We start from the raw sequence: 22,289 nt of genomic DNA, 5'->3' as shown, positions 1-22,289 counted from the left end.
GCCTCTCCGTGCGCGTATCCGGGGTTTCGCGGAGGCGGGCGGAAATGAGGCAAGTGGCTCCTGGCGACGGCTCACGCGCGCCGGAAGTGACGGCACGCGGGAGAGCGTGTCCTCGGAAGTAGCCACTGCGCAGGCTTGCCGCAGACGGGGCGGCTGGGCGGGTCGCGCAGCCACTTCCGCTTCCGGTCCGTCGCCTCCTTTGGTTGCTTCCCGTCCGCTCGGCGGCTCCCCTCCCCCGCCCGGTTCTCCGCGCCCCTCCCGGGCGCCGGGGCGGCGGGGCCGTCGGCGTGCGGCCCTCCGTGCGTCCGCGCGTGCGCCCAAGCGCGGCTCCGCGTCCGCGCTCGCGGCTCGGCGCGCGCCCCGCGACACCGAGGCCGAGCGGGGGCAGGGGGCTGCCCGCCATGACCCCCTGGAGCGCGGCGTGAGGGGGCCGAGGTGAGCGCGGGCCGGGGCGCGGCGGGCGGACGCGCTCGGGCGTCTCCGTGGCCTTCGTGTGTCTGCTCCCGGCCGGCCTGGGCCGCCCGCGGCTCTTCGTCTCTCCCGCGTCTGCCTGTGTCTGTGTGTCAGCGCCGCTGCCTCCCGCGGGCCTCGCTTGTGCTCATGTCCGTGTCTGTTTCGGCGTTTTTGCAAAGCATTTGTCTCCGTGTGTCTGTTCCGGTCTCGTTCTGCTTTTCTGTCACGTTTCGGCGTCTGAGGGTCAGGATTAATGTTGGTGTCTCCGTTCGCCAGGTGTCTCTAATCTCTGTGCATCTCTCCCCGCCGTCTTCCCATCTCATTTTTGTCCTGGTACCCGTGTCCTCCAAGCCCGAGTCCCTCTCTGCGGGTCTGTCGCTTGGTCTAGGGTCTGCCCCTTCCCCCAGGTTCTTGAGTTAGTTTTGGTGGAGAACTCGGCTCTGGAATCAGAGGTCCACTTTTTGCGAGCTTGTAAGATTTGTCAGGTGATTTATCACCAAACCTTAGTTTCCTAGTCTTTAAAATTAGTGTGTTTATGTTTCCTGCGTAATAGGGCAGCTTTGCCTAATAACGGAGGTGATGCTTTTAAGTGCCTAACCCTGGCGCGTAGTAAGTGTGTAGTTAACTGCTGGCAGCTCTGGTTTCCATTATTATTTGTAGATTTTTTTGTTCCACACAGATGACGTTTGATATCGTTTGATATCTGACTACCCTTTGGAGAATTTTGCCGTATGATTTATCTTTTATTCGATCTAGTAATTCTCTTTGGGCTAAGCAATTTTGAAAAACGTAGTCTTGTTTTAAGCAGTATCTGTGAAGTTTTAGTTTTGCTGTGAAGATTGAATGTATCTTCTAATGCCCGTTAATATAAATACACGGTGTTAAGATAACACATTTTCTGATGGCCACCCTTTTGGAAATAGTTCTGTTTTTTCTCTGACAATAATAGTAGCCAACGTTATTGAACTACTACCCACGGGGCGCAGTGCCAAGAACTTTATGTATCTATTGTATTTAATCAACAGTTCTGCCGGGTGGAATCTTTTCCTTCATTTCAGAGTTGAGCAAACTGAATCTCAGGGAGGCCAGAATTTGGACCCAGATTTCGTGTTCTTCTCCATTTTTCTTGTCTCTTATTTCCCTGTCCCAGGTTACTGCCTCTTTGCGTTTCAGGGTCTCCGTCTTTTCTCGTTGCCCGCCTGCCTCATTCTCTTCCCATGTTTATCTGTTTCTCGTGTCTTTGTCTGCCCAGCTTTCTCTGTGCCTCTTTTTCTTCTCTCTCTTTCCCTTTCCTTTCAGTCTCCTACTGTTAGCTGTCAGATCAGCTCTTCGTCTTAGTGTGTCTGGCTGAGTCCGTCTTGGCACCCTGGCCATCCCTTTTCAGCTGTTCACATCTGTCTCCCAAGTGCCTGCTTTCCTGTGTTCAAGACAGGGGCCAGCTGCCTCCCCTGGGACTCAGGTTGTAGGAGATCCCCGTAGGTCTCTGCCTGTGGCTAGCATGCTGGAAAGGTTGTGGACGGTGTGGTCAGAACCTGCTCTGCAACCGGGCTGCTCCGGAGGTGAGGCCTGTGCCTTGGGTTCCTCCCCTGTGAGGTGTTTGTGAATCACGGCGCCATGGGGATGAACAGAGTTACCGTGTGTAAGGCACTCAGGAGCACACCTGGCACCGGGCAAGGGCTGTGTGAGTGCTTGCTGTGACGGGCCTCACTGGCCTGATCCCCTTCTCCTCTTTTCTGTTTCTTTCCCATCACTCTCCTCTCGGCACAGGTTAACTTAAAAGTGTATGTTCTGGAGCCCAGGGTGGCCTGGGGTGGAGTCTGTGCCGCCATGCCTAGTGTGTGACCTTGGCTAGGTTGTTTCACCTACGTGAGCCTCTGCTTCCTCAGCTGTTAGAACCCCGCCCGCAGTGTTAAATGAGATAATGGATGTCTCGTGCTCCAGGAGTGCCTGGCACGAAGTTGGGGCCTAGCCAGCGGGCTTGTTCCTTATCTCTCCTCCGCGAGCCTCCGCGTTGGGACACCTCGTCCCCCTGGCGTACCCCCTCCTGTCTATCTCTGCTCCCTTTGTCGGCCTCCTCCCTGTGTGTCCTTGTTTCTGCAGTGGATTCTGCCCCCCTCACTCCTGCTCCAGAGTTCTTTCCTGCCCTCCCTCCTTCCCTTCCTTCCTGCACGGTTTATTGAATGGCTCTTCCGGGTCAGCTCCTCTGATGGGAAAAGCCACGTCCAGACAAACGTGGTCTCTGCCCCCATGGGGCTCTCAGGGCGGCCTCAGCCACAGAGTCAGACAAACGAGTAGAAAATCACCAGGGCGAGTGAGCCTACCGACGAGGCCCCCTGGGGAACGGTGGCCGTGGTGTCGGGGTGGGGTGTCCCAGCGGAGCCCGCGGGTGGGTGCGAGGACCTCGTGAGGGGACTGTCTCATGACACCACCCACGTGGATAGCGCGTTTCCTGTGCAGCAGCCTCCCTCCAGTTTTCTGGGCTCCGAACGAAGCCCCATCTCACAGAGGAGAACACTGCGGTGCGGTGCGGGAAGTGGTGGCTGGGGCGCGCCTCCTTCGGGCCTGTGGCCTGCCGCTGCACGCCCTGCCTCGCTGAGCCGGGCCCTGGCGGGAAGGATCTGGGCATGACTGAGGAACTGAAAGGTGGATGGGGTGACTAAGGCCGAGGTTAACCAGGGCCAGAGCCTCGCAGGCCACAGTGGGGACCTGGTCCTCCACCCCGCAGGCAGCGGGGAGCCGGGTGGCCGCAGATCCTGCTTGTGTTCCCAAAGGTCCTCTCCTTTCCCCAGATGCGGTGACCTGCCAGTCCCTGCCGCGGCCTCCCTCCGCCCCGTCTCTGCACGCCCCGGGGGGCCTGCCCCCCTCCCCACCGCCAGCCACCATGTCGACCTCCTCACTGCGGCGCCAGATGAAGAACATCGTCCACAACTACTCGGAGGCCGAGATCAAGGTTCGGGAGGCCACGAGCAACGACCCCTGGGGCCCGTCCAGCTCCCTCATGTCTGAGATTGCTGACCTCACCTACAACGTCGTCGCCTTCTCGGAGATCATGAGCATGATCTGGAAGCGGCTCAACGACCACGGCAAGAACTGGCGGCATGTCTACAAGGTCAGTGCAGGGTGCAGAGCTGTGTGGGGGCATGCCCACCAAGGGGCGTCCAGAGTTGGGCCGCCTTCCTGGTTTCCAAGAGGAGCTGGAGTTCTGTGTCTTTACGTAATTTATGTAAATTTCTCTCTTGTTCAGTGAAGGCAACAAAGAATTTTGGGCCTTGTGGTTTTTGAAGAAGTGGCACATTCTCAAGACTGATCCACTTAGAAGGCCTAAGTGGGTGCCCAGTGTCCACCCCTCCCTCAGAGGCGGCCGTGTCCCCAGCTTCTGTCCTCTCTGGTGATCTGTGCGTGGAGGTCCAGGCAGGTGGGCAGCTCCGGGCAGTTTTGGGGGCCACGGACTGGTTCTGTATCTTCGTTGCAGCGGTGGTCCTGTGGCTGTGTGCAGTTACCAGAGCGCTAAGCAACATGTAAGGAAGAGTGAATTTTACCGTGCGGAAGTCATACCCTACTTTTAAAAAGGAAAACAGGCATACGTGTTAGGGATCGTTTCTCATCAGGACAACAAAGACTTGTCACTCTTTCTTTTTTTTTAAACAATTTCCTGTCTACTGTCTGGGTTGATCATAATTGACGTAGCCAGCTACCTGGTGCTGGAATTTTAAGTTGTTTGCAGTGTTCTGCTTTTACAAACAAGACAGCCATGAATGTCCGTGTATGTTTGCCATTTTCCAGAACTGGAATTTCTGGGCATGTGCCTGTGCCATTTTGATAAATGTGGCTAAAGTGCCCCCAGTGATACACGCACACGCCCCGATCCAGTGAACAGACAGAAGGACAGACCACAGGCTTTGGGTAAAGGGAACTCAGTTGCAGGCAGCGCTCAGTGGGTGGGTTTTTCGTTTGACTGCTGTTCTGGGGACCTGGGGCCTGGCGTCTCAAGGTGGGTCAGGAAGTGGTAAAGGGCCTGGGCTGGGGCAGGTGGCGAGGCCCCACCCCCAGCACTGCGGCCTCAGGCCAGTCCCGGGACCTCCCTCTGTGGGAGAGTCCGACTCCTGGGGCCCAGGGGTGTTGGTGAGTCCTTCTGTCGCTGTTCCTTCGGTAAAATGGCAGTTGAGGGCCTGCTCTTTATGTGGGGGTGGGCAAGGTGGGTGAGGCCCCTGGTCTCATGGACGCGGACTGGGGCATGTCTGTCCTCTGGAGGCTGGGGTGGGTCCCTGGTGGGTTCTAGGACGAGGAGCCTGAGGCCTGGAGAGGTGGTGCCGCTTATGTTCCAGCCGGGATCTGAGGCCCGTTTGCTCTGGCTCCTTTCCACGCCCCTCCCTACAAGCCACGCTTGGGTCTTGGTCTTGGATTCGATTGAGTCATTTCTTGTGAAGGGAAAGGGCAGGGGGAGCTGGGGAGCCTTTGTGTGAGGTTGGGGGGAGGGGCAGAAGCTGGGTGGGGAGGGGGCCAGTCCAGGTGTGCGAGGGGAGGTGAGTCCTGAGAGGCCACAGGTGGCAGGTTCTTTGTGACTGGTGCCTGTGGGCGGAGAGCAGCAGAGGTACTTCTTCCAGGTGGGGGAACTGAGATGCAGAGGTTCAGGGCCGCCCTCGCTGTGGTGGGGCTGAGAGGGCCGTCCCTGAGCCCACCCTCTTGACTCCGGGCTGTGTCCCCTGACTTCGCTGAGGAGTGCAGGGTCTCAGTCTTTATTTCTGAAAGCAGGGGTCAGTAAACTACAGCCCACGCATCACACCTGGCCCTGCGCCTATGTTTGTAAGTAAAGCTTTATCACACGTGGCCTGGTGCAGGGCTGAGCTCTCAGGACCGGGAGTGCAGGCCTGAAATGCTGACGGGTTTATCACCCGGCCCTTTACAGAGAAAGCTTGCTGACCCCTGTTTAAGCGGATGCTCGCATTCTGATGGCCCGGGACATCCTGGACCAGGCTGTTTTGGAAACCCGTGATGTTTTCCATCGAGGCGCATGTTCTGAGTGCACAGCCCAGCTGGCTCTTAGGTGTGTGCACCCCTTTGTAGCCACTGCCCAGGTGGAGATAGAGTATGTGGCCCCAGGAGGCACCATGCCCGGCCTTCCGTCTGCTGAGATTGTTCCAGGCGTGGAGTCCTGTGGCCTGTGAGCCTTGGTGCCTGCTGTCTTTTGTCTTTGTTCGCCGTCACGTCTGGGGGGTTGACGTGTGGAGCAGCCACTCGTTCACGTACGTGGTTGTGTGTGTGGGGCTCCTGTCATATGAACACGCCACGGCTCATACGTGTGTATTTCCCCCCTGTGGGGTGTTTGGGTTATTTCCATGTTCGCAGTCTTTAAACTGCAGTTCCAAAGTCCCCAGAGCTCTGAGAACGAAAGTTTTCAAAAGGCATTTGGCACCAAGGCCCCATCTGGACTGTGGTGAGGTGGTTTACCTGGCATTTGAGGGTCCCACAGAGTGCGACCGTTGGTTTCACCCTCCTCTGGGGGACTTCCGTTACACGTGGTGTGTGCAGTCTTTATGGCGCGAACTCGTGAAAATTCTGAATTCCAAAGCACCGCTGGCCCAGGGGTTCTGGAGCCTGCCTTCCACACGCGGATGTGCTTTTTACTTCTTTCCGTTCTCCTCTAAGGTGTAAACGTCTCTCGGTCAGTTAAAGACTAATCTCTAGTTACAGAGGTGAATAGTGTCAACACACCTTCAGGACCCATGCCAGATACAGGTCAGGCTCCCTGGGAAGGCTGAGGAGATGTGACCCTGGCGGATTCCGCTGTTCCGCTGCGGTTCAGACAGCTTCCCCGGGGTGGCCTGCCCCTCCCTCTCTGTTTTGTTCTGCTCTAGACCTAGGAGCCCTGGGTGGGTCTGGGAACTCTGGGAGGCCCCTGCTGTCACCTGAAAAATCTAAGGTGTTCCCTTTTCCTGCGGACAGTGGCCATGGCCTCCCACAGAGCCTGAAAGGGGCCAGGACCCCTTGCCTCACTCCCCAGACTGCCTGGATTCCAGGCTCTTCAGACCACAAAGGCCTTGCCTGGGGTGAGGAGTGGGGGGGTATTTCCTATTAAACCTTGCTGAAAAGGGATTTGTTCCCATGTCATAAAATGCAGAAGATCCCAAAGGGTGTTCCCCCTTCCCTGCCCGTGGTCCTCCCTCGGGGCGCCCAGGCCTGGACGGGCCCTGCCTGCACGGCTCTCCCTCCTCCGCCATTGTCTTCAGATTGTGCCCGGGCGGTGTGAAACTTTATGCGTGGGGTGACACTTTCCAGACTCACAGGGTGCTAGAGAAGGCGGGCGGATGTGTCGTGCACCGGGCACCCTGAGCGGGACCTAACAAGCTGCCTTCCGGCTGTGCGACCTTAGATCTTCGTTTTAATGAACAGAGCAGGGTCTGCACCGATCGCTTGGCGATCCCCATGTGGGCTGCGGAGAGGCACCGGCCGTCTCCCCTTTCCCGGTGTTTATTGAGATGCGCGTAGGTCACGGAACACGCGATTCACCCTTTTAAAGTGCACAGTTTGGTGGCGTTAAGCACATTCACGGTGTTGTGCAGCCATCACCCCACCTAGTTCCAGAATATTTTCGTCCCCCTAGACAGAAGGGGGGATCTCCCTATCCCACTGAGAGTCACCCCCAAGTCCCCAGGCACACTTTGTGGATTTGCCCGCCCGGACATCTCCTGTGAATGGACTCTCGCACACTCTGCTCTTTGGGGCCCGGCTTCGGCCACCCCGCGTGGTGTTTTCAAGGTCCATCCCGGTGGCAGCTCGTGCTGCAGAGGGCATGGGTGAGCTGGGCCTCGGGTGACAGTGCGTCCCCCCTGCAGGCCATGACGCTGATGGAGTACCTCATCAAGACGGGCTCGGAGCGCGTGTCGCAGCAGTGCAAGGAGAACATGTACGCCGTGCAGACGCTGAAGGACTTCCAGTACGTGGACCGTGACGGCAAGGACCAGGGTGTGAACGTGCGCGAGAAGGCCAAGCAGCTGGTGGCCCTGCTGCGCGACGAGGACCGGCTGCGGGAGGAGCGTGCCCACGCGCTCAAGACCAAGGAGAAGCTGGCGCAGACCGCCACGGGTGAGCCAGGGTGTCCGGGCCCATCCCCTGCCTGCGCCCTTCACCTGCGTGCCCCCTCTGGTCTGTCTGGGGGCGGCCTGTGCCCGAGAGGGAGTGCGCGGTCCGGAGGAGGTTGCTGCCACCGCGGGAGCTGTGCTCAGGCAGAGGGCAGGGGGCTGAGGCCCTAGGTGGCTGCACAGGACGGAGGAGGGCCAGAGCGGTGGTGAGGGGGACTCGGCTGGAGTTGGAGGAAGTGTAGGTGCTGGGTGGCGACCAGCGATTAGGAGGACAAGAGGTGACGTAGAGGAGATAGAAAGGGCATCCTCCGTGATGGGAGGTCCAGCTGTGTCGGGAAGCTTTCAGTTTTATATACGGGTGTGCAGGATCCTGAGTGCTCCTGGGAAGGGCCTTTTATGCTGGGACTGGGTGGGTGTCGAAGGTAGAAACATTCCCCAAGTGGTGTCGTGAGCGCAGGTGGAAGCCGTCTGTGCGTTTGAAGCGGGAAGGGTAGAGATGGGAGTAATGCCGAGAGGTGGGCCTGGCAGCTCTACCTGGCAGCTCTCGGACGGGGGTGGGGGTGGGGGGGCGGGGGAGGCGCGACTGTGTAGGAGGCCCAAGCAGTTTCCAGGTGATGGAGGTGGTGTCTTGGTAGGTGGTCAGGATGGAGAGGCAACGTGTGATGGCGAGCGCTCCCTGGCCGGCAGGAGCGAGCCTGGCCCGTTGAGGGAAGGCTGGGCGCTCCCTCCTGTCTGGGCCCATGTCTTCTCTCCATCCTTTCCTCATTCGCCCCTTGTCCCGGGATGGGGCCGGGGGCCAGGTGTGCAGGCCGCTCCTCCCCCGGCATCCAGCCGCTGGCCCCAGCCCTGGAGACGGAGGCTCCAGGCTCCCCACTGGGGGCTGTTGGGAGCTTTCCCACCTGGGGACCAGGGAGGAAGGCTCTCCGTCCCCCTGGGGCCTGAGATGGGGCCCCGAGACAGGCCACAAGGCATCTCAGACCCAGTGCAGGAACTTAGCTCACGGGCTCAGAGGTTCCCCAGGGCCCTCCCTCTTTATCAGCAGACTTTTGTCTTGGGCCATCAGGGCTGTCCTTCTTTGACCCTGTCCTTCCTGCAGGTGGGGCCGCCGCACCCCTCCGTGGGTTTGCATGCACACCACACCCCCTCCCTGACCATGGAGCCTGGGGTCTGGGTCCCACTGGGGATCTTGGGGGAGGGAGGCCAGGCCCGAGAGGAGGTGGGGGGTTTCAGACTCTGCCAGCCTGGTTGCCTGGGCCGTGGGGTCCCCTCTTCCATCTGGGCCTCAGCGTGTGTGTCCCCTCAGCCTCCTCCGCAGCCGTGGGCTCGGGGCCCCCACCCGAGGCAGAGCAGGCCTGGCCGCAGAGCAGCGGGGAGGAGGAGCTGCAGCTCCAGCTGGCCCTGGCCATGAGCAAGGAGGAGGCCGACCAGGTACGGCCGGGCCACAGGGCGCGGGGCTGACCGCCATTCTGCCGTCCGTCTCCACGCCTCGCCCTCAGCCTCTGCCTGCCCCTCCTCTCCCGGTCTCCCTCCTCTGCTCGCCCTCTGCCCCGTCTTTCCCCGCTCCCTTTCCTCTCTGGGTGCTTGGCCTTCCTGGCCCTGCCCAGCCTGGCTCCCACCCACACCCCAGGCTTGTCTCTTTGCTGTTCTTCACCAGTTCGGGGACTACGTCTGTGTGTGTGTCTCTTGCTCTGCCCGAGCCTGGCTCTCTGTCTCCATCCTTGTGTGTGCTCGTCTCTCTCTCCCCGCCTCTGGGCCCCATCTGTCTCCCCCAGCCCCTCACACTCTCTCTCCCCCAGCCCCCGTCCTGCGGCCCCGAGGATGACGTCCAGCTCCAGCTAGCCCTTAGTTTGAGCCGTGAGGAGCACGATAAGGTCAGAGCAGCCTCCCCACCCCGAGGCTCCCCTGAGACCCTCCCCAGGTCCCCGCCTCCTCTCACCTTGAAGGGCCCCACCCCCAAACATCCGTGCTGCAGCGTTTTCGGTGGGACCTTGTGTCTAATGGGTCCCCGGAAGGATACCCGGCACGTGAAGCAGATGCCTTGTGGCTGCTCTGGGTGGTGAGGGTGCCCTTGTCTCTCTCCATCACAGCCCCAGGGCTCCACCACCTTCACCCCCTGCAGAAAACACCCGGAGTCAGGCGCCCCGTGCTTCCCTAGCCCGTTAGAGCAGCCCGGCCCGGCCCGTCCTGTCCTGGCCCCTGCACAGCACCCTCCCGTCATCGTCCCCCCCCCACCCCGGCCTGAGACCCCGTGTCCCACCCCATCCCACACATCGTCCGCATCCCATTTTAATTTTCAGTCGCCATTGTCTGGGTGGGAGGGTTTGGGGCTGTCCATTTGGGGGTGGGGTAGGGGGAAGTGCAGTGTCAGCCCCGTCGCTCAGAGTCTGACCCCTCCCCTGCCTGCTGCTTCTGGCCGGAACAGGAGGAGCGGATCCGCCGTGGGGATGACTTGCGGCTGCAGATGGCCATCGAGGAGAGCAAGAGGGAGACCGTGGGCCAGGAGGAGGTGAGTGTGGGCGCTGGGCCGGGCCTGGGTGGGCGGGCGGACTGGCGGGATAGCGTGTCCAGGCCGGCCTTGGCCAGAGGCCCCATCAGTGTCCGACACAGCCCAGGAGGATCTCGGCCCTGCCCTGCCTGCTCCCCTGCCCCGGGAAGGGGTGTGCAGGGTCTGCAGGGGCACCTCCCACCCGGAGCGAGCTGGGCTACCCCTGGGACGCGCATGGGGAGCTGCGGGTGCGGGGCCGAGGGCGGCGGCTGCGGCCCTTGTCCTCACTCCGTCGGGGACTGGTCAGTGGCCTGGGCTGGGTGGGAAGTGGGTGTGTGGTGTTGCAGAGCCAGCCGACTGCTGTGCGGAGAGTGGACGGGAGGGGCTGGGGGGAGGAGGGCCGGGGCGGGTGGGGAGGTGGACAGGGTGGAGCGTGTCAGAGGAACAAGCAGCTGGGCGTCTGACCCCGCTCCTGTCCTCTCTGGGCGCTAGGAGGTCCCCTGGCGGTAGGTCTGCCTTACCTTGACACCCGGCTCCCACTGCCCTTCCTGCTGTGTGGCTGTCCTGTCTCCCCCGGCGTTCTCTCTCTCGGTCGGGGTCTGCCCCACTCCCCATTTTCTCTTTGTCCTCTTTCTTCCCTGCAGTCGTCCCTCATGGATCTTGCTGACGTCTTCACGGCTCCGGCTGCTCCGCAGGCCGCGGATCCCTGGGGGGGCCCAGCGCCCATGGCTGCTGCCCTCCCCACGGCGGCCCCCACCTCGGACCCTTGGGGGGGACCCCCTGTGCCTCCCGCTGCTGATCCCTGGGGTGGTCCGGCTCCTACACCGGCCTCCGGGGACCCCTGGAGGCCTGCTGCCCCCGCGGGGCCCCCGGTTGACCCTTGGGGTGGGACCGCGGCCCCTGTGGCTGGAGAAGGACCTACCCCCGACCCGTGGGGGAGCTCAGATGGTGAGTGCCCACTGCCTCCCTGGCCCTGCGTGTGGCGTGCAGTCCTGGGGTGCCTGGGGGGTGGGTGCCCAGCGGCTGTGGGGGCTGTAGGAGGCGGGGGGGGGCCTGGGTGAGGCACGCACGAGACCCCTCACCCGACCCTGGCCAGGGGCCTCTCGGGGGCTTTCTGGAGGCCTCAAGGCTGAGGGGGGCTTTGCCAGAAGGGGGCGCCTGGCAGTGTGAGCCGCAGGGCTGGAGGGTGGGGACGTGGTGGGAGGGGCCTGAAGCCTCGGGGCCTGAAGCCTCGGGGCTGCCTGGCTTTGGGGGGCGGGGTGGGCTGCCGGCCCCTCACCTGCCTTCCTCCTCACGCAGGCGGGGCCCCAGTCGGCGGACCCCCAGGCTCCGATCCCTGGGCCCCGGCCCCGGCCTTCTCAGACCCCTGGGGGGGGTCCCGTACCAAGCCCAGCGCCAATGGCACCGCAGGTACTGGGGGGTGGCCCGGGGGGGCCGGGCCTCGAGTGTGGGAGGAGTCGCATCACCTGGGACCCTGGGGAAGCTGAGGGCACACCCTGACCCCACAGCGGTCGGGGGGTTTGACACGGAGCCCGACGAGTTCTCCGACTTCGAGCAACTGCGCACAGCCCTGCCAGCCTCTGGGAGCAGCACGGGTGAGTGTCCCCCCCAAGCCCAGGAGGCCTGTCCTCCAGGCTGGGCGGCTGCTTGAGGGTTGAGACACAGCAGGATGGCTGCAGTCCCCAGGTGGGCCCGGCCCCCAGGGCTCTTGTAACAGCGTGACTGAGGTGGAGCTGGTCGGAGCTGGTCGTTCACCCATCGTAAAGAGGAACTTCTTACTTTGTTTTCAAATAACTTCAGACTTAGAGAAGAGGTGCAAAAATCGTACAGAGAATTCCCTTTATCCAGTTTCCCCAAATGCTGCTGTCACCCTGGAATGTTTCTTGGAGTGCAGTGCAGACTCTGGGGGCCTCCAGGCGGTGTGGCGCCTGGACTGGCCTGATGGCTGCTCCTCCCTCTGGGGACCGCACGCCTTTCCTCACCTGCCCACCGGCGTCCTGGGGCAGGGGTGTTTGTGCGCCCCTCTTCCTGGAGCTCCGAGCGCCTGTCTTCCGGCCAGAGTCCGGGCTGGCCCTTGTGTCTGCAGGTTGTCCCTGGGCTTGTCCTTGAGGTGAGACCCCGAGTCTGTATGGTGTTGGGGGCTCTCTTCATAGTGCCCACCTCCCCGCCCTGGGTAACATTCCTTCTGGGCCCTTGGTTTTTCTGCATCTTCGAGTGCAGCAGGCTTTGTGGAGGGAGCAGGCCTGGCACTAGTGCCTCCCCCACCCCAGGCTGACCGTAGGTTGCCATCCAGTCTGCAGGTCTCACTCTTCCAGGCTTCTCTTCAGCTACATGTGTGCATGTCTTTCAGTATCAGACGGGGTTCTTAAATCTTAAGAAACAAAAAATCAGGCCTCACGCTAATGGCACATCACCCAGTCTCCTGGGACGGTGGGCACCTGCCACTGCCCCCCCGCGCGTCCCCTCGGGGCAGTCGTGACCTGTCGTGTGAGCTTCCCGAAAGCGGTGCTGTTCTGCTGTCACCCGCTGGGGTCGGTCCCTGACCTGGAGGCTGTCAGAGGGTGGTCCTCCCGGCCTTGCCTCTTGGCCTCACACTCCCATGGTTTGGCTCTGGGGCCGCCTCCTCAGGGTCCCCACAGCAGCCTCTCCCCTGAACCCCCTCTGCGGCCCCTTTCAGGGGAGCTGGAGCTGCTCGCCGGAGAGGTGCCCGCTCGTAGTCCCGGTGCCTTCGACATGAGTGGGGTTGGGGGCTCTCTGGCCGAAGCTGTGGGGAGCCCCCCGCCTGCAGCCACCCCGACACCCACGCCGCCCACGCGGAAGACCCCTGAGTCGTTCCTGGGGCCCAATGCCGCCCTGGTAGACCTGGACTCGCTGGTGAGCCGGCCAGGCCCCACGCCGCCAGGAGCCAAGGCCTCCAACCCCTTCCTGCCGAGTGGTGAGTGTGGCCCGGGAGCAGGGGTGCTGGCCCGCCCGGCAGACCCCTGACTCGACTCCGCTCCCTGTCGTCTCCCCCTGCAGGAGGCCCGGCCACCGGCCCCTCCATCACCAACCCCTTCCAGCCCGCGCCCCCCGCGACACTCACCCTGAACCAGCTCCGGCTCAGCCCCGTGCCCCCGGTCGCTGGAGCGCCGCCGACGTACATCTCTCCCCTTGGCGGGGGCCCTGGCCTGCCCCCCATGATGCCCCAGGGACCCCCAGCCCCCAACACTAATCCCTTCCTCCTATAATCCAGGGCGGGAGGGGGCTTCCCCCATTCCTGCTCCCTGGGCGACCAGTGTTGTGAGTGCATGTGAAGTGGGGGACCCCTGCCCCCACCCCAGCGTCCTTCCCCCTCCTGGGGCCCACTCACACTACACCATCTCCCCCCATCCCCGACCCTGCCTCCCCGGAGAGAAACTGGACCTGGGGATGGGGAGGGGTGCGGCCGGAGGGGGACCCCTGCCCACGGCATTAGAAGGGGGAGGGACAGCGGGGGGGGGTGTCCCCCCACCCATCTCCCTCCCTCCCAACTCCTGACTGGCCCCTCAATCAGTGTTTGAGCCTCTTCGTCCCCTCATGCACCCCTCGGTGAATCCTTGGTGATGATTTTGGCAACTTCGGGAATAAATGGCAATTCTTATGGGCATGGTGCCCCCAAGTTCCCATTCATGGTTTCTGTGACTCCTTCACCTAGGGCACCCAGGGCTCTGAACCCATTGTCCTTCTGGGGGCAGTTGGGAGCTGGCACCTCGTGGAAGCCTTGATTTCCCTGACCCTCTGGGTGCCGTTGGGTTCTGTGCTGAGGGAAGGAGGGGGCACTGAGTCCTGGTGGAGCTGTGGCCCACTCAGGGCCAGACAGTTACCCTTATGAGGGTCAGGAGTCCCTCTGGAGAGCTGACGGGGCCCGGGGCTGTGCCAGCAGACAGCACGTTGAGGTTGGGGTCCAGGGCTCATGAGTTGTCGGTGAGGACAGGGGAGTCCTTACCGAGGCGGCACGCACTTGACACACCTCAGACACACTCCAGCCATCCTCCCGTGTCCAGTGTGGCACCGCTGGAGCCCCGCATCGGCTGCTGCTGGCTGAGCTCGGAGACCACAGGTGCCTCCTGCCCGTTTGTTCCCCAGGGGGTCTGCAGGCCAGCCGGCAAGGTGAAGCCACTGTCGCCCCTAGGAACAGCAAGCGTCGCCTGGTCCAGGCCCCGTAGTCCCGGCTGGGTGATGGGGGCTCCACGTGGGCTTCCTCCACGCTCGTGGGGTCAGGTCCCCGCCCCGGTTTGTTCCCGAAGTGATTCCTTTTAACAGCTGGTTCAGGGGCACGGGGGTACTCCATCCCACAGGTCGGGCACCGCGGGATCAACTGGCCTTTGTTCTTTCCCAGGAGGTGTCGTGGCATGGGGCGAGTGAGGGCACAGGTACGTGCAGACCACCGGGGGCCAGAGGGTGTGCTCCCCACTTCCCACGGTGTGGGGGGGTGACTGGGGAACCTCAGACACAGCTGTGCCATGGTGGCCCCGATGGGTCCTAGAACAGGAGCGAGTGTACAGGTCAGAGGCGGGGGTTAGAATCAGTGGCCCTGGACTGGTCAGGTCAGGCTCCCTCCTGCGCACCTGCGGTGATTGGAGCTTTGTGGGGTCCGGATAGATGGAAGAGGGGACCACCACCCTTCCCCAAGGAGGACGGGGCCCAGGGAACTCGGTCCAGTCGGTTGGTTCAGGACTCAAGGTGCTGTGTCTCTTGGGCTTATGGGGTGTGGGGGGCGGGCTCCTGGCCACCTGGACTGTGGGAGTGGGGCGGTGGCCCGGGGGGGGCGGTGGGGCAGTTGCCAAGGGCAGGGGTACCATCCTTGGGGCCATCCTGATCCCTGCTCCTGACTCTCGGGCTCCTGAGCCTTCCCGTTCCAGCCCCTGGGGTCCCCGAGGACCCTCCCCCTCCAGACACGAGCCAGACCCTCTGTTTCACTGGGCGTGATGCCGCAGAGCCTGCCCGCCACCTAATCTTAAAAAATGCAGAGCAAGGCAATGACGAGAATGTGGGACTTCAGTTTACGCTAGTAGAAGGATTAAAGGTTAGAGACTGCAATCTCTCTGGTGGTTTCCTTATTTGTCAAAAGGAGGAGAAACCACCACAACCCGGGCAGCCACGTGCCCATGAGGCAGCATCACCTCCCGGGCGTCCTCCTTTTCATTCCTTACAGCGTGAAGTACACAGGAGCTCCAGAACCTTGGGTCTCCTCATGTATCACGCTTTCCAGAGTGTTCCGGCCACCATCTCTCAGTGGGAGCTGCCGCCTGAGGGCGCCCGCCTCGTAGGCCCGAGCGTTTGGTCTGTAGTGACCCGTCCCTTCCTGGTGGTTCACGCCCGCCGCCCGGGCCGTTGTGCGTGCGCCTCCAACCGGGCGTCTGTGTCCAGGGGGTTGAAGGGACAAGCCCCCCACCCAGGACTGTTCTGGTTTAGGGTCGGGGAGCGGCTTGTGGGCCTGTGGCCAGCAGGTGGCGCCAGAGACCGAGGGCGGCGGGCGCGGAGCCGACGCAGGGCAGCTGGGCGCCAGCACTGGACACACTTCCTCTCCCAGGCACCCTGGTCCCGTGGCCCGTCTGCACGTACGCCCTCGGCACGTCCCCACATTCATCTGCACCCTCCCTCCTACCTGCCCCTGCAGATGCCCCCTTCTCAGGCAGGTGCACGTCCGTACTGACCGCCCTGTGCTGCACAAGCTCACAGGGTTTCAGTCTCACCCCGTCTTAATTTTTCTCACACGGAAACTCCAGTTCAGGCCCAGACTCGGCCTCAGCCAGACTCTGCCTTTGCCCCACGTTTCCTTTAAAGCAGAAATACTTTTCAGAACGGTCTGCTTTCTGCAGAACGCCCGTCCGTTTCCTGCCACACTGGAACCAACACCCTCATTCCTGCTTTGAGTCGGTGTAACCAGACCTTTACTGTGCGGGGGTGAAACCCACACACGTCAGCTGATGCCCCAATTCAGGGGTCTGCGCCTGTGGTCGGAGGGTGGGAAGGGACGCTCACTGTGTAAAGTTTTACTGGCATGCAGCCACACCCGTCGTGTAGGGCAGCTTCTACATACAAAGGCAGCGTTAAATAGGTGTCATAGAGACCCTCCGGCCTAAAGTATTTACTACCTGACTGAGAAAAAGCTTGCTCCCAGCAACTCCTTATACTTTGCGGGAATTCTAGTGCCCACCAACCATACCAGCTGAAAGCCCACAGGGCCCCCAACCCCCGGGACAACCATAGGTTTCCCAAGAGCTTTTCAGCAAGTTCTTTTTGCTGTCTTTCGTTTCCTATTGAGTGTGTCTTCCTGCTCTTATTCTACTTCTAGGGCGAATTCTTTGTTTCATCCACATCAGTTTACTTCTGTTCGAACACTTATAATTTCCAAGAGTACTATTTAACGTTTGCTCCTTAAAATACGATTTTAATGGACGTTTTCAAGCACAAAAAACTGTAGATAACAGGGTCATCACTTGCCCCCCCCTCCCCCACAGCTGGGGAACTCGTGTCTACCCTCAACCATCGTTTACATCCAGGAGATCTAGTTTCATCTACACACCCCCTCGCAGCCCCTTCCCCTGGAGAATTTTAAAATGATAATTGTACCCTGGCTGGGAACAGTTTGGTGTTAGTGCATATATGGGGGGGAGGGGACCGTGTAGCAGTTAACCGGACACATTCAAAGGAGTATAAAACAATGGGGGAGAGGTTCACGATAGGACTATGGCAGAATTGCTTCCGTGTTGCCTTGCGGAATGTTCCAACTGATGACTTCAAATCGCCTCACTTCAATCACGCAGGCAAACCTGATTAAGCCTCATTAACTTCAATCATTATAAAGGCAAATGACGATTATTTGAGAATGTGAATTAAACAGAAGACAAACACTAAAAATGGCACCATGATGGATGTAGTTTAATCTCCACTCATATCCCCTTTCCCTGGATGGCACACCTGCAGTGACAGACTCACCAGTCTCTAAAGAACTGCGCCCCCCCACCCCCACCCCGCCCATAGCAGCAAACTACTGACTGGTAGAAAATATTTGTGAATCTTATACTGAAAAGGATTTAATATCCAAAATATATAAAATACTCTGAGAAACTAACAACAAAACCAACCCCAGGGTTGGGACTTCCCTGGTGGTGCAGTGGTTAAGAATCCACCTGCCAATGTAGGGGACACGGGTTTGAGCCCTGGTCTGGGAAGATCCCACACTGGAGCAGCTAAGCCCATGTGCCACAACTACTGAGGCCCAGGTGCCTAGAGCCCGTGCTCCACAACAAGAGAAGCCACCGCAATGACAAGCCTGCGCACTGCAACAAAGAGTAGCCCCCCACTCGCCGCAACTAGAGAAAGCCCATGCACAGTAGCAAAGACCCAATGCAGCCAAAAATATAAATTTAAAAAACCAACCCCATACAAAAACGTGCAAGGACTTGAATAGACATTTTTCCAAAGATAAACTGCCAGTAAATACTTGAAAAGATGCTCAACATCATTAGCCATTGGGGAAATGCAAATCAAAACACAGTGAGACAATGTTCATTGCACCACTATTTACAATAGCCAGGACATGGAAGCAACCCAAGTGTCCATCGACAGATGAATGGATAAAGATGTGGCACACATATACAATGGAACATTACTCAGCCATAAAAAGAAACAAAATTGGGTTATTTGTAGTGAGGTGGATGGACCTAGAGTCTGTCATAGAGTGAAGTAAGTCAGAGAAAAACAAAATACCATATGCTAACACATATATATGGAATCTAAAAAAAAAAAAAAAGGTTCTGAAGAACCTAGGGGCAGGATGGGAATAAAGACGCAGACCTAGAGAATGGACTTGAGAACGTGGGGAGGGGGAAGGGTAAGCTGGGACGAAGTGAGAGAGTAGCACGGACATATCTACACTACCAAATGTAAAATAGATAGCTAGTGGGAAGCAGCCGCATAGCACAGGGAGCTCAGCTCGGTGCTTTGTGACCACCTACAGGGGTGGGATAGGGAGGGTGGGAGGGAGACATAAGAGGGAGGGGATATGGGGATATATGTATACGTATAGCTCATTCACTTTGTTATACAGCAGAAACTAACACAACAATGTAAAGCAATTATACTCCAGTAAAGATGTTAAAAAAAAAAAAAGTGAGATACCACCTCACACCTGCTAGGATGGATATAGTCAAGAAATGGAAAATAATAAGTATTGCAGAAGATGTGGAGAAACTGGAATGCTTGTTCATTGCTGGTGGAAATATAAAATATTGCAGCAGCTGTGGAAAAGTTTGGCGATTTCTCAAAAGGTTAAACATAGAGATACCACATGACACAGCAATTTCTCCTAGGTATATATCCAACAAAACTGAAAGCAGGGATTTGACAGATACTTGTACACCCATGTTCATACCAGCACTATTCACAATAGCCAAAAGATGAAAACAACGCAAGTGTCCATCAGCGACTGAATGGATAAATGAAATCTTTTATGTACATAGAATGGACTAGATTTCAGCCATAAAAGCGAAAGTTTGATATCTGCTACAAGGTGGGACAACTTTGAAAACATTTCAGTTAGAGAGACAAGGCAGATGCAGAAGGACAAATACTATATAACTTCACTTATATGAAGTACCTGGAACAGGCAATCCATAGAGACAGTGAGTAGAATAGAGGGCCCTTTGGGCTGAGAGAAGGGCGAGTGATTCTTTTAATGATACCAAGTCTTGGGTATAGGAAGTGGTGATGGCTGTACGCATTGTGAATGTGTTTAATGTCACTGCATTATACACTTAAGGATGGTTAAAATCATAAGTATGAAGTTATGCATGTTTTATAACAAAGTTTATAACAATGGGTAACTGGTAAATGATGACTAAATGTAGTAATTGTGGATGTTATAGAAGCTGACATACACATTTAACATTTCAACCGTGATTTCAACAACTCCCAAGCAGACCCTAGGAGTTCTAGGATCCCTAAGGATTAACAGGAAGGGGGTAAAAGTGGGGAAACATAAAGCCAAAATATGAATGTCCTGCATTAACCACAGACGAGAATCTATAAAAGTAGTGGTATAAAAAACGAAAATGGAATTTAGTATGTAAAAGTTGACAAAGGTGACCACCAGCATTAGGATGGTGTGGGTGGCTCTGGTCTCCGGGGGACATTTGTGGTAGCCGGTGGGGGTGTGAATATACTGCACTCTCCTGTGGTGTCTGTGCAGGAGAAGCACCATGTAGCCACTGGACCAGATCATAAGGCCAATAAACATGGCGTCAGAGGTGGACCACAGGATGACAATGTCTGCAAAGGGACTGGAGGATGAACAGAACCACTACCCTTGGTTGTCGGTTTCATTTCCCATGTACTGTGGACCAGTGACTGTCACAGAAACAAAGATATTCATTAAGACCCTAAGCATCCAGCAGGTGCAACAGGAAGGACCAATGACCTTGGGGGCTCTACTTCTGAGCATCATCCACTCCCCTCCCCTCCCCTGGGGATGAGGGTGAAGGACTGACTGATAGGTGCTCAGGATACAGGTGGAGCACAGGGTGGTGCTGCGAGCCACTCTCTTTATATAATATACAAATTTACACCCAAGACTGGACAGGGAGTTCCTTGAAACAAAAGCTGCCACTTTGTGGGGAATCCCAGAGGTGAGAAGAACCAGGAAATTAGCCACAGCCATGCGGGTGGGCCTCTGCTTGTGGTCAAGCAAGATTGGAGGGACGCTGTGGAAGAAAATGATGACATTGGCCGGAGACCCAACCGCTATCTGTATAAGATACATGGTTTTTCAGAGCTGCCTGGTTTGCAGTTCTTAGGACATCTTTCTGAAAAGACATGGAGAGGGCTTCAAAGTGGCCTGAAGCAGAAAGGAGGCTGTGCTGGCGCTGACATTAGCAGCCTTCTTACATAACCAACATTGGGAAGGGATTCTCACTCTTTTCTTCTCCTGAGAAAGAAAGACACCATCATACTCCAGAGAAATGGCTTTACCTGGAGAACATACACCTGACATCAGTTATAACTTTCACCATTATTATTTTGTATTTATTACTCTTCACCTGTATCAATATGTCCTGTTCTCCCCCTTCACGTAAGGTCCATGAACTTAGGAACCATGTCTGTCTTGTTCAACAGCACTGTTGACACATAATAGGTGTTAAATAAAATGTACTGAGTACGTGAATAATTGACAGGAGACAAAGAACGTACTCTACCCCTCTTAGAATTCATGATCATCCTGAATATTTCAAGAATGTATCGGGATTCAAGATGGAAGAGGAGTAGGTGGACATGGAGTTCATCTCTCTCTACACTTGCAGCAGGAATACATCTATAGATGCAACAGTTCTCCCAGAATACCGGCTGAAAACTAGCAGAAGACCCTGGACTCCAGAAAGGACTATGAAGATCCCTTCATAACTGGAAGGGAAGCATTTGAGGCTGTCAGGAGAGGGTGAAGCAGCCGATCTATGGCAGACCAGACAGAGTGAGAACTACACAGACGGTCCATACCACGGCCCTACATGCCCCCAGACTGGGACGTGTGTCCACAGGCTGCCCCTCCAAGAGAGAGGACGTGTGTGCACCAGTCTGCATGGGGAAGCAGTAGGGACAGAGCCCAGCACCACCTCCTGGTTCTCCCTCCAGGGAAGCCAGGAAAACAAGAACTAGCAAGAGCTTGACAAATGCCTGGCTTCGAATTGGAGACCGTTCACCTGCCTATTGCTTCATTCCTGGAAATTTCACTGCAACTAAGTGAGAAAAAAAACATACCTGAAAGAAAGAAAACAAAGAACAGAAATACCCCAGAATTCCTAAGGAACAGGTCTTGGTGCTCTGGCTGGGTGTCAGGCCTGAGCCTCTGAGGTGGGAGACCGAATTCCAGACACTGGTCCACCAGAGACCTCCCGGCCCCATGTAATATCAAACGGGGAAAGCTCTCCCAGAGATCTCCATCTCAACGCTAAGACCCAGCTCCCCTCAACGACCAGCAAGCTACAGTGCTGGACACTCCATGCCAAACAACTAGCAAGACAGGAACACAACCTCACCCATTAGTAGACAGCCTGCCTAAAATCATAATAAGGTCACAGTACCCCCAAACACACCACCAGACCCGGTCCTGCCCACCAGAAAGACAAGATCCAGCTTCATCCGCCAGAACACAGGCACTAGTCCCCTCCACCAGTAAGCCTACACAACCCACTGAACCAAGCTTACCCACTGGGGGCAGACACCAAAAACAATGGGAACTACGAACCTGCAGCCTGTGAAATGGAGACCCCAAACACAGTAAGTTAAGCAAAATGAGAAGACAGAGAAACACACAGCAGATGAAGGAGCAAGGTAAAAACCCACCAGACCAAACAAATGAAGAGGAAATAGGCAGTCTACCTGAAAAAGAATTCAGAGTAATGATAGTCAAGATGATCCAAAATCTTGGAACTAGAATGGAGAAAATACAAGAAACGTTTAACAAGGACTTAGAAGAACTAAAGAGCAAACAAACAATGATGAACAATACAATAAATGAAATTAAAAATTCTCCAGAAGGAATCAATAGCAGAATAACTGAGGCAGAAGAATGGATAAGTGACCTGGAAGATAAAATAGTGGAAATAACTACCACAGAGCAGAAAAGAGAAAAAAAGAATGAAAAGAATTGAGGACAATCTCAGAGACCTCTGGGACAACATTAAATGCACCAATATTTGAATTATAGAGGTCCCAGAAGAAGAAGAGAAAAAAAAAAAAGGGACTGAGAAAATATTTGAAGAGATTAAAGTTGAAAACTTCCCTAATATGGGTAAGGGAGTAGTCAATCAACTCCAGGAAGCACAGAGAGTACCATACAGGATAAATCCAAGGAGAAACATGCCAAGACACATATTAATCAACCTACCAAAAATTAAATACAAAGAAAAAATATTAAAAGCAGCAAGGGAAAAGCAACAAACGATGTACAAGGGAATCCCCATAAGGTTAAGAGCTGATCTCTCAGCAGAAACTCTGCAGGTCAGAAGGGAGTGGCCGGACATATTTAAAGTGATGAAAGGGAAAAACCTACAACCAAGATTACTCTAGCCAGCAAGGATCTCATTCAGATTCAACGGAGAAATTAAAAACCTTACAGACAAGCAAAAGCTAAGAGAATTCATCACCACCAAACCAGCTCTACAACAAATGCTAAAGGAAGTTCTCTAGGCAGAAAACACAAGAGAAGGAAAAGACATACAATAACAAACCCAAAACAATTAAGAAAATGGTAA

General features: G+C 57.0%; 1 protein-coding gene and 1 pseudogene across 5 annotated transcripts; one reads left to right on the top strand and one right to left on the bottom strand.

Moving 5' to 3' along the window:
- Positions 1 to 164: 164 nt before the first annotated feature.
- EPN1 (epsin 1) lies at positions 165 to 21,755 on the top strand. Of its 5 annotated transcripts, none has more exons than XM_022584983.3 (11): positions 165 to 435; positions 3,243 to 3,562; positions 7,287 to 7,536; positions 8,836 to 8,960; positions 9,329 to 9,403; positions 9,955 to 10,038; positions 10,662 to 10,965; positions 11,317 to 11,427; positions 11,526 to 11,612; positions 12,695 to 12,952; positions 13,036 to 21,755. In XM_022584983.3, exons 2-11 carry the CDS (start codon positions 3,335 to 3,337, stop codon positions 13,242 to 13,244), a joined length of 1,731 nt encoding a protein of 576 aa, XP_022440691.1. In that variant the 5' UTR covers positions 165 to 435; positions 3,243 to 3,334; the 3' UTR covers positions 13,245 to 21,755. The 5 variants fall into 5 exon arrangements, 4 of the variants coding, with proteins under 4 accessions (XP_022440691.1, XP_030617037.2, XP_089758650.1 ...); XM_030761177.2 differs by lacking the exon at positions 165 to 435 and adding an exon at positions 448 to 2,012; XR_016390894.1 differs by lacking the exon at positions 165 to 435 and having other exon boundaries at positions 13,036 to 14,408; positions 14,638 to 21,755.
- On the bottom strand, positions 14,007 to 19,897 carry LOC149744551 (vomeronasal type-1 receptor 4-like; annotated as a pseudogene).
- Positions 21,756 to 22,289: the final 534 nt, after the last annotated feature.

Source organism: Delphinapterus leucas, chromosome 20 (assembly GCF_059928025.1).
Source record: "Delphinapterus leucas isolate spDelLeu-1000000601 "Yukka" chromosome 20, BTC_Dleu_Yukka2, whole genome shotgun sequence".
Classification (NCBI taxonomy): domain Eukaryota; kingdom Metazoa; phylum Chordata; class Mammalia; order Artiodactyla; family Monodontidae; genus Delphinapterus; species Delphinapterus leucas.
This window is presented reverse-complemented; position numbering and strand designations above follow the sequence as displayed.

Coding starts and splice junctions, on each gene's coding strand:
- EPN1 (XM_030761177.2), top strand. CDS start 1,952: ATGCTGGAAAGGTTGTGGACGGTGTGGTCAGAACCTGCTCTGCAACCG. Junction 9,404..9,954: donor GCCGTGAGGAGCACGATAAG/GTCAGAGCAGCC, acceptor TGGCCGGAACAG/GAGGAGCGGATCCGCCGTGG. Junction 10,966..11,316: donor CCCGTGGGGGAGCTCAGATG/GTGAGTGCCCAC, acceptor CTCCTCACGCAG/GCGGGGCCCCAGTCGGCGGA.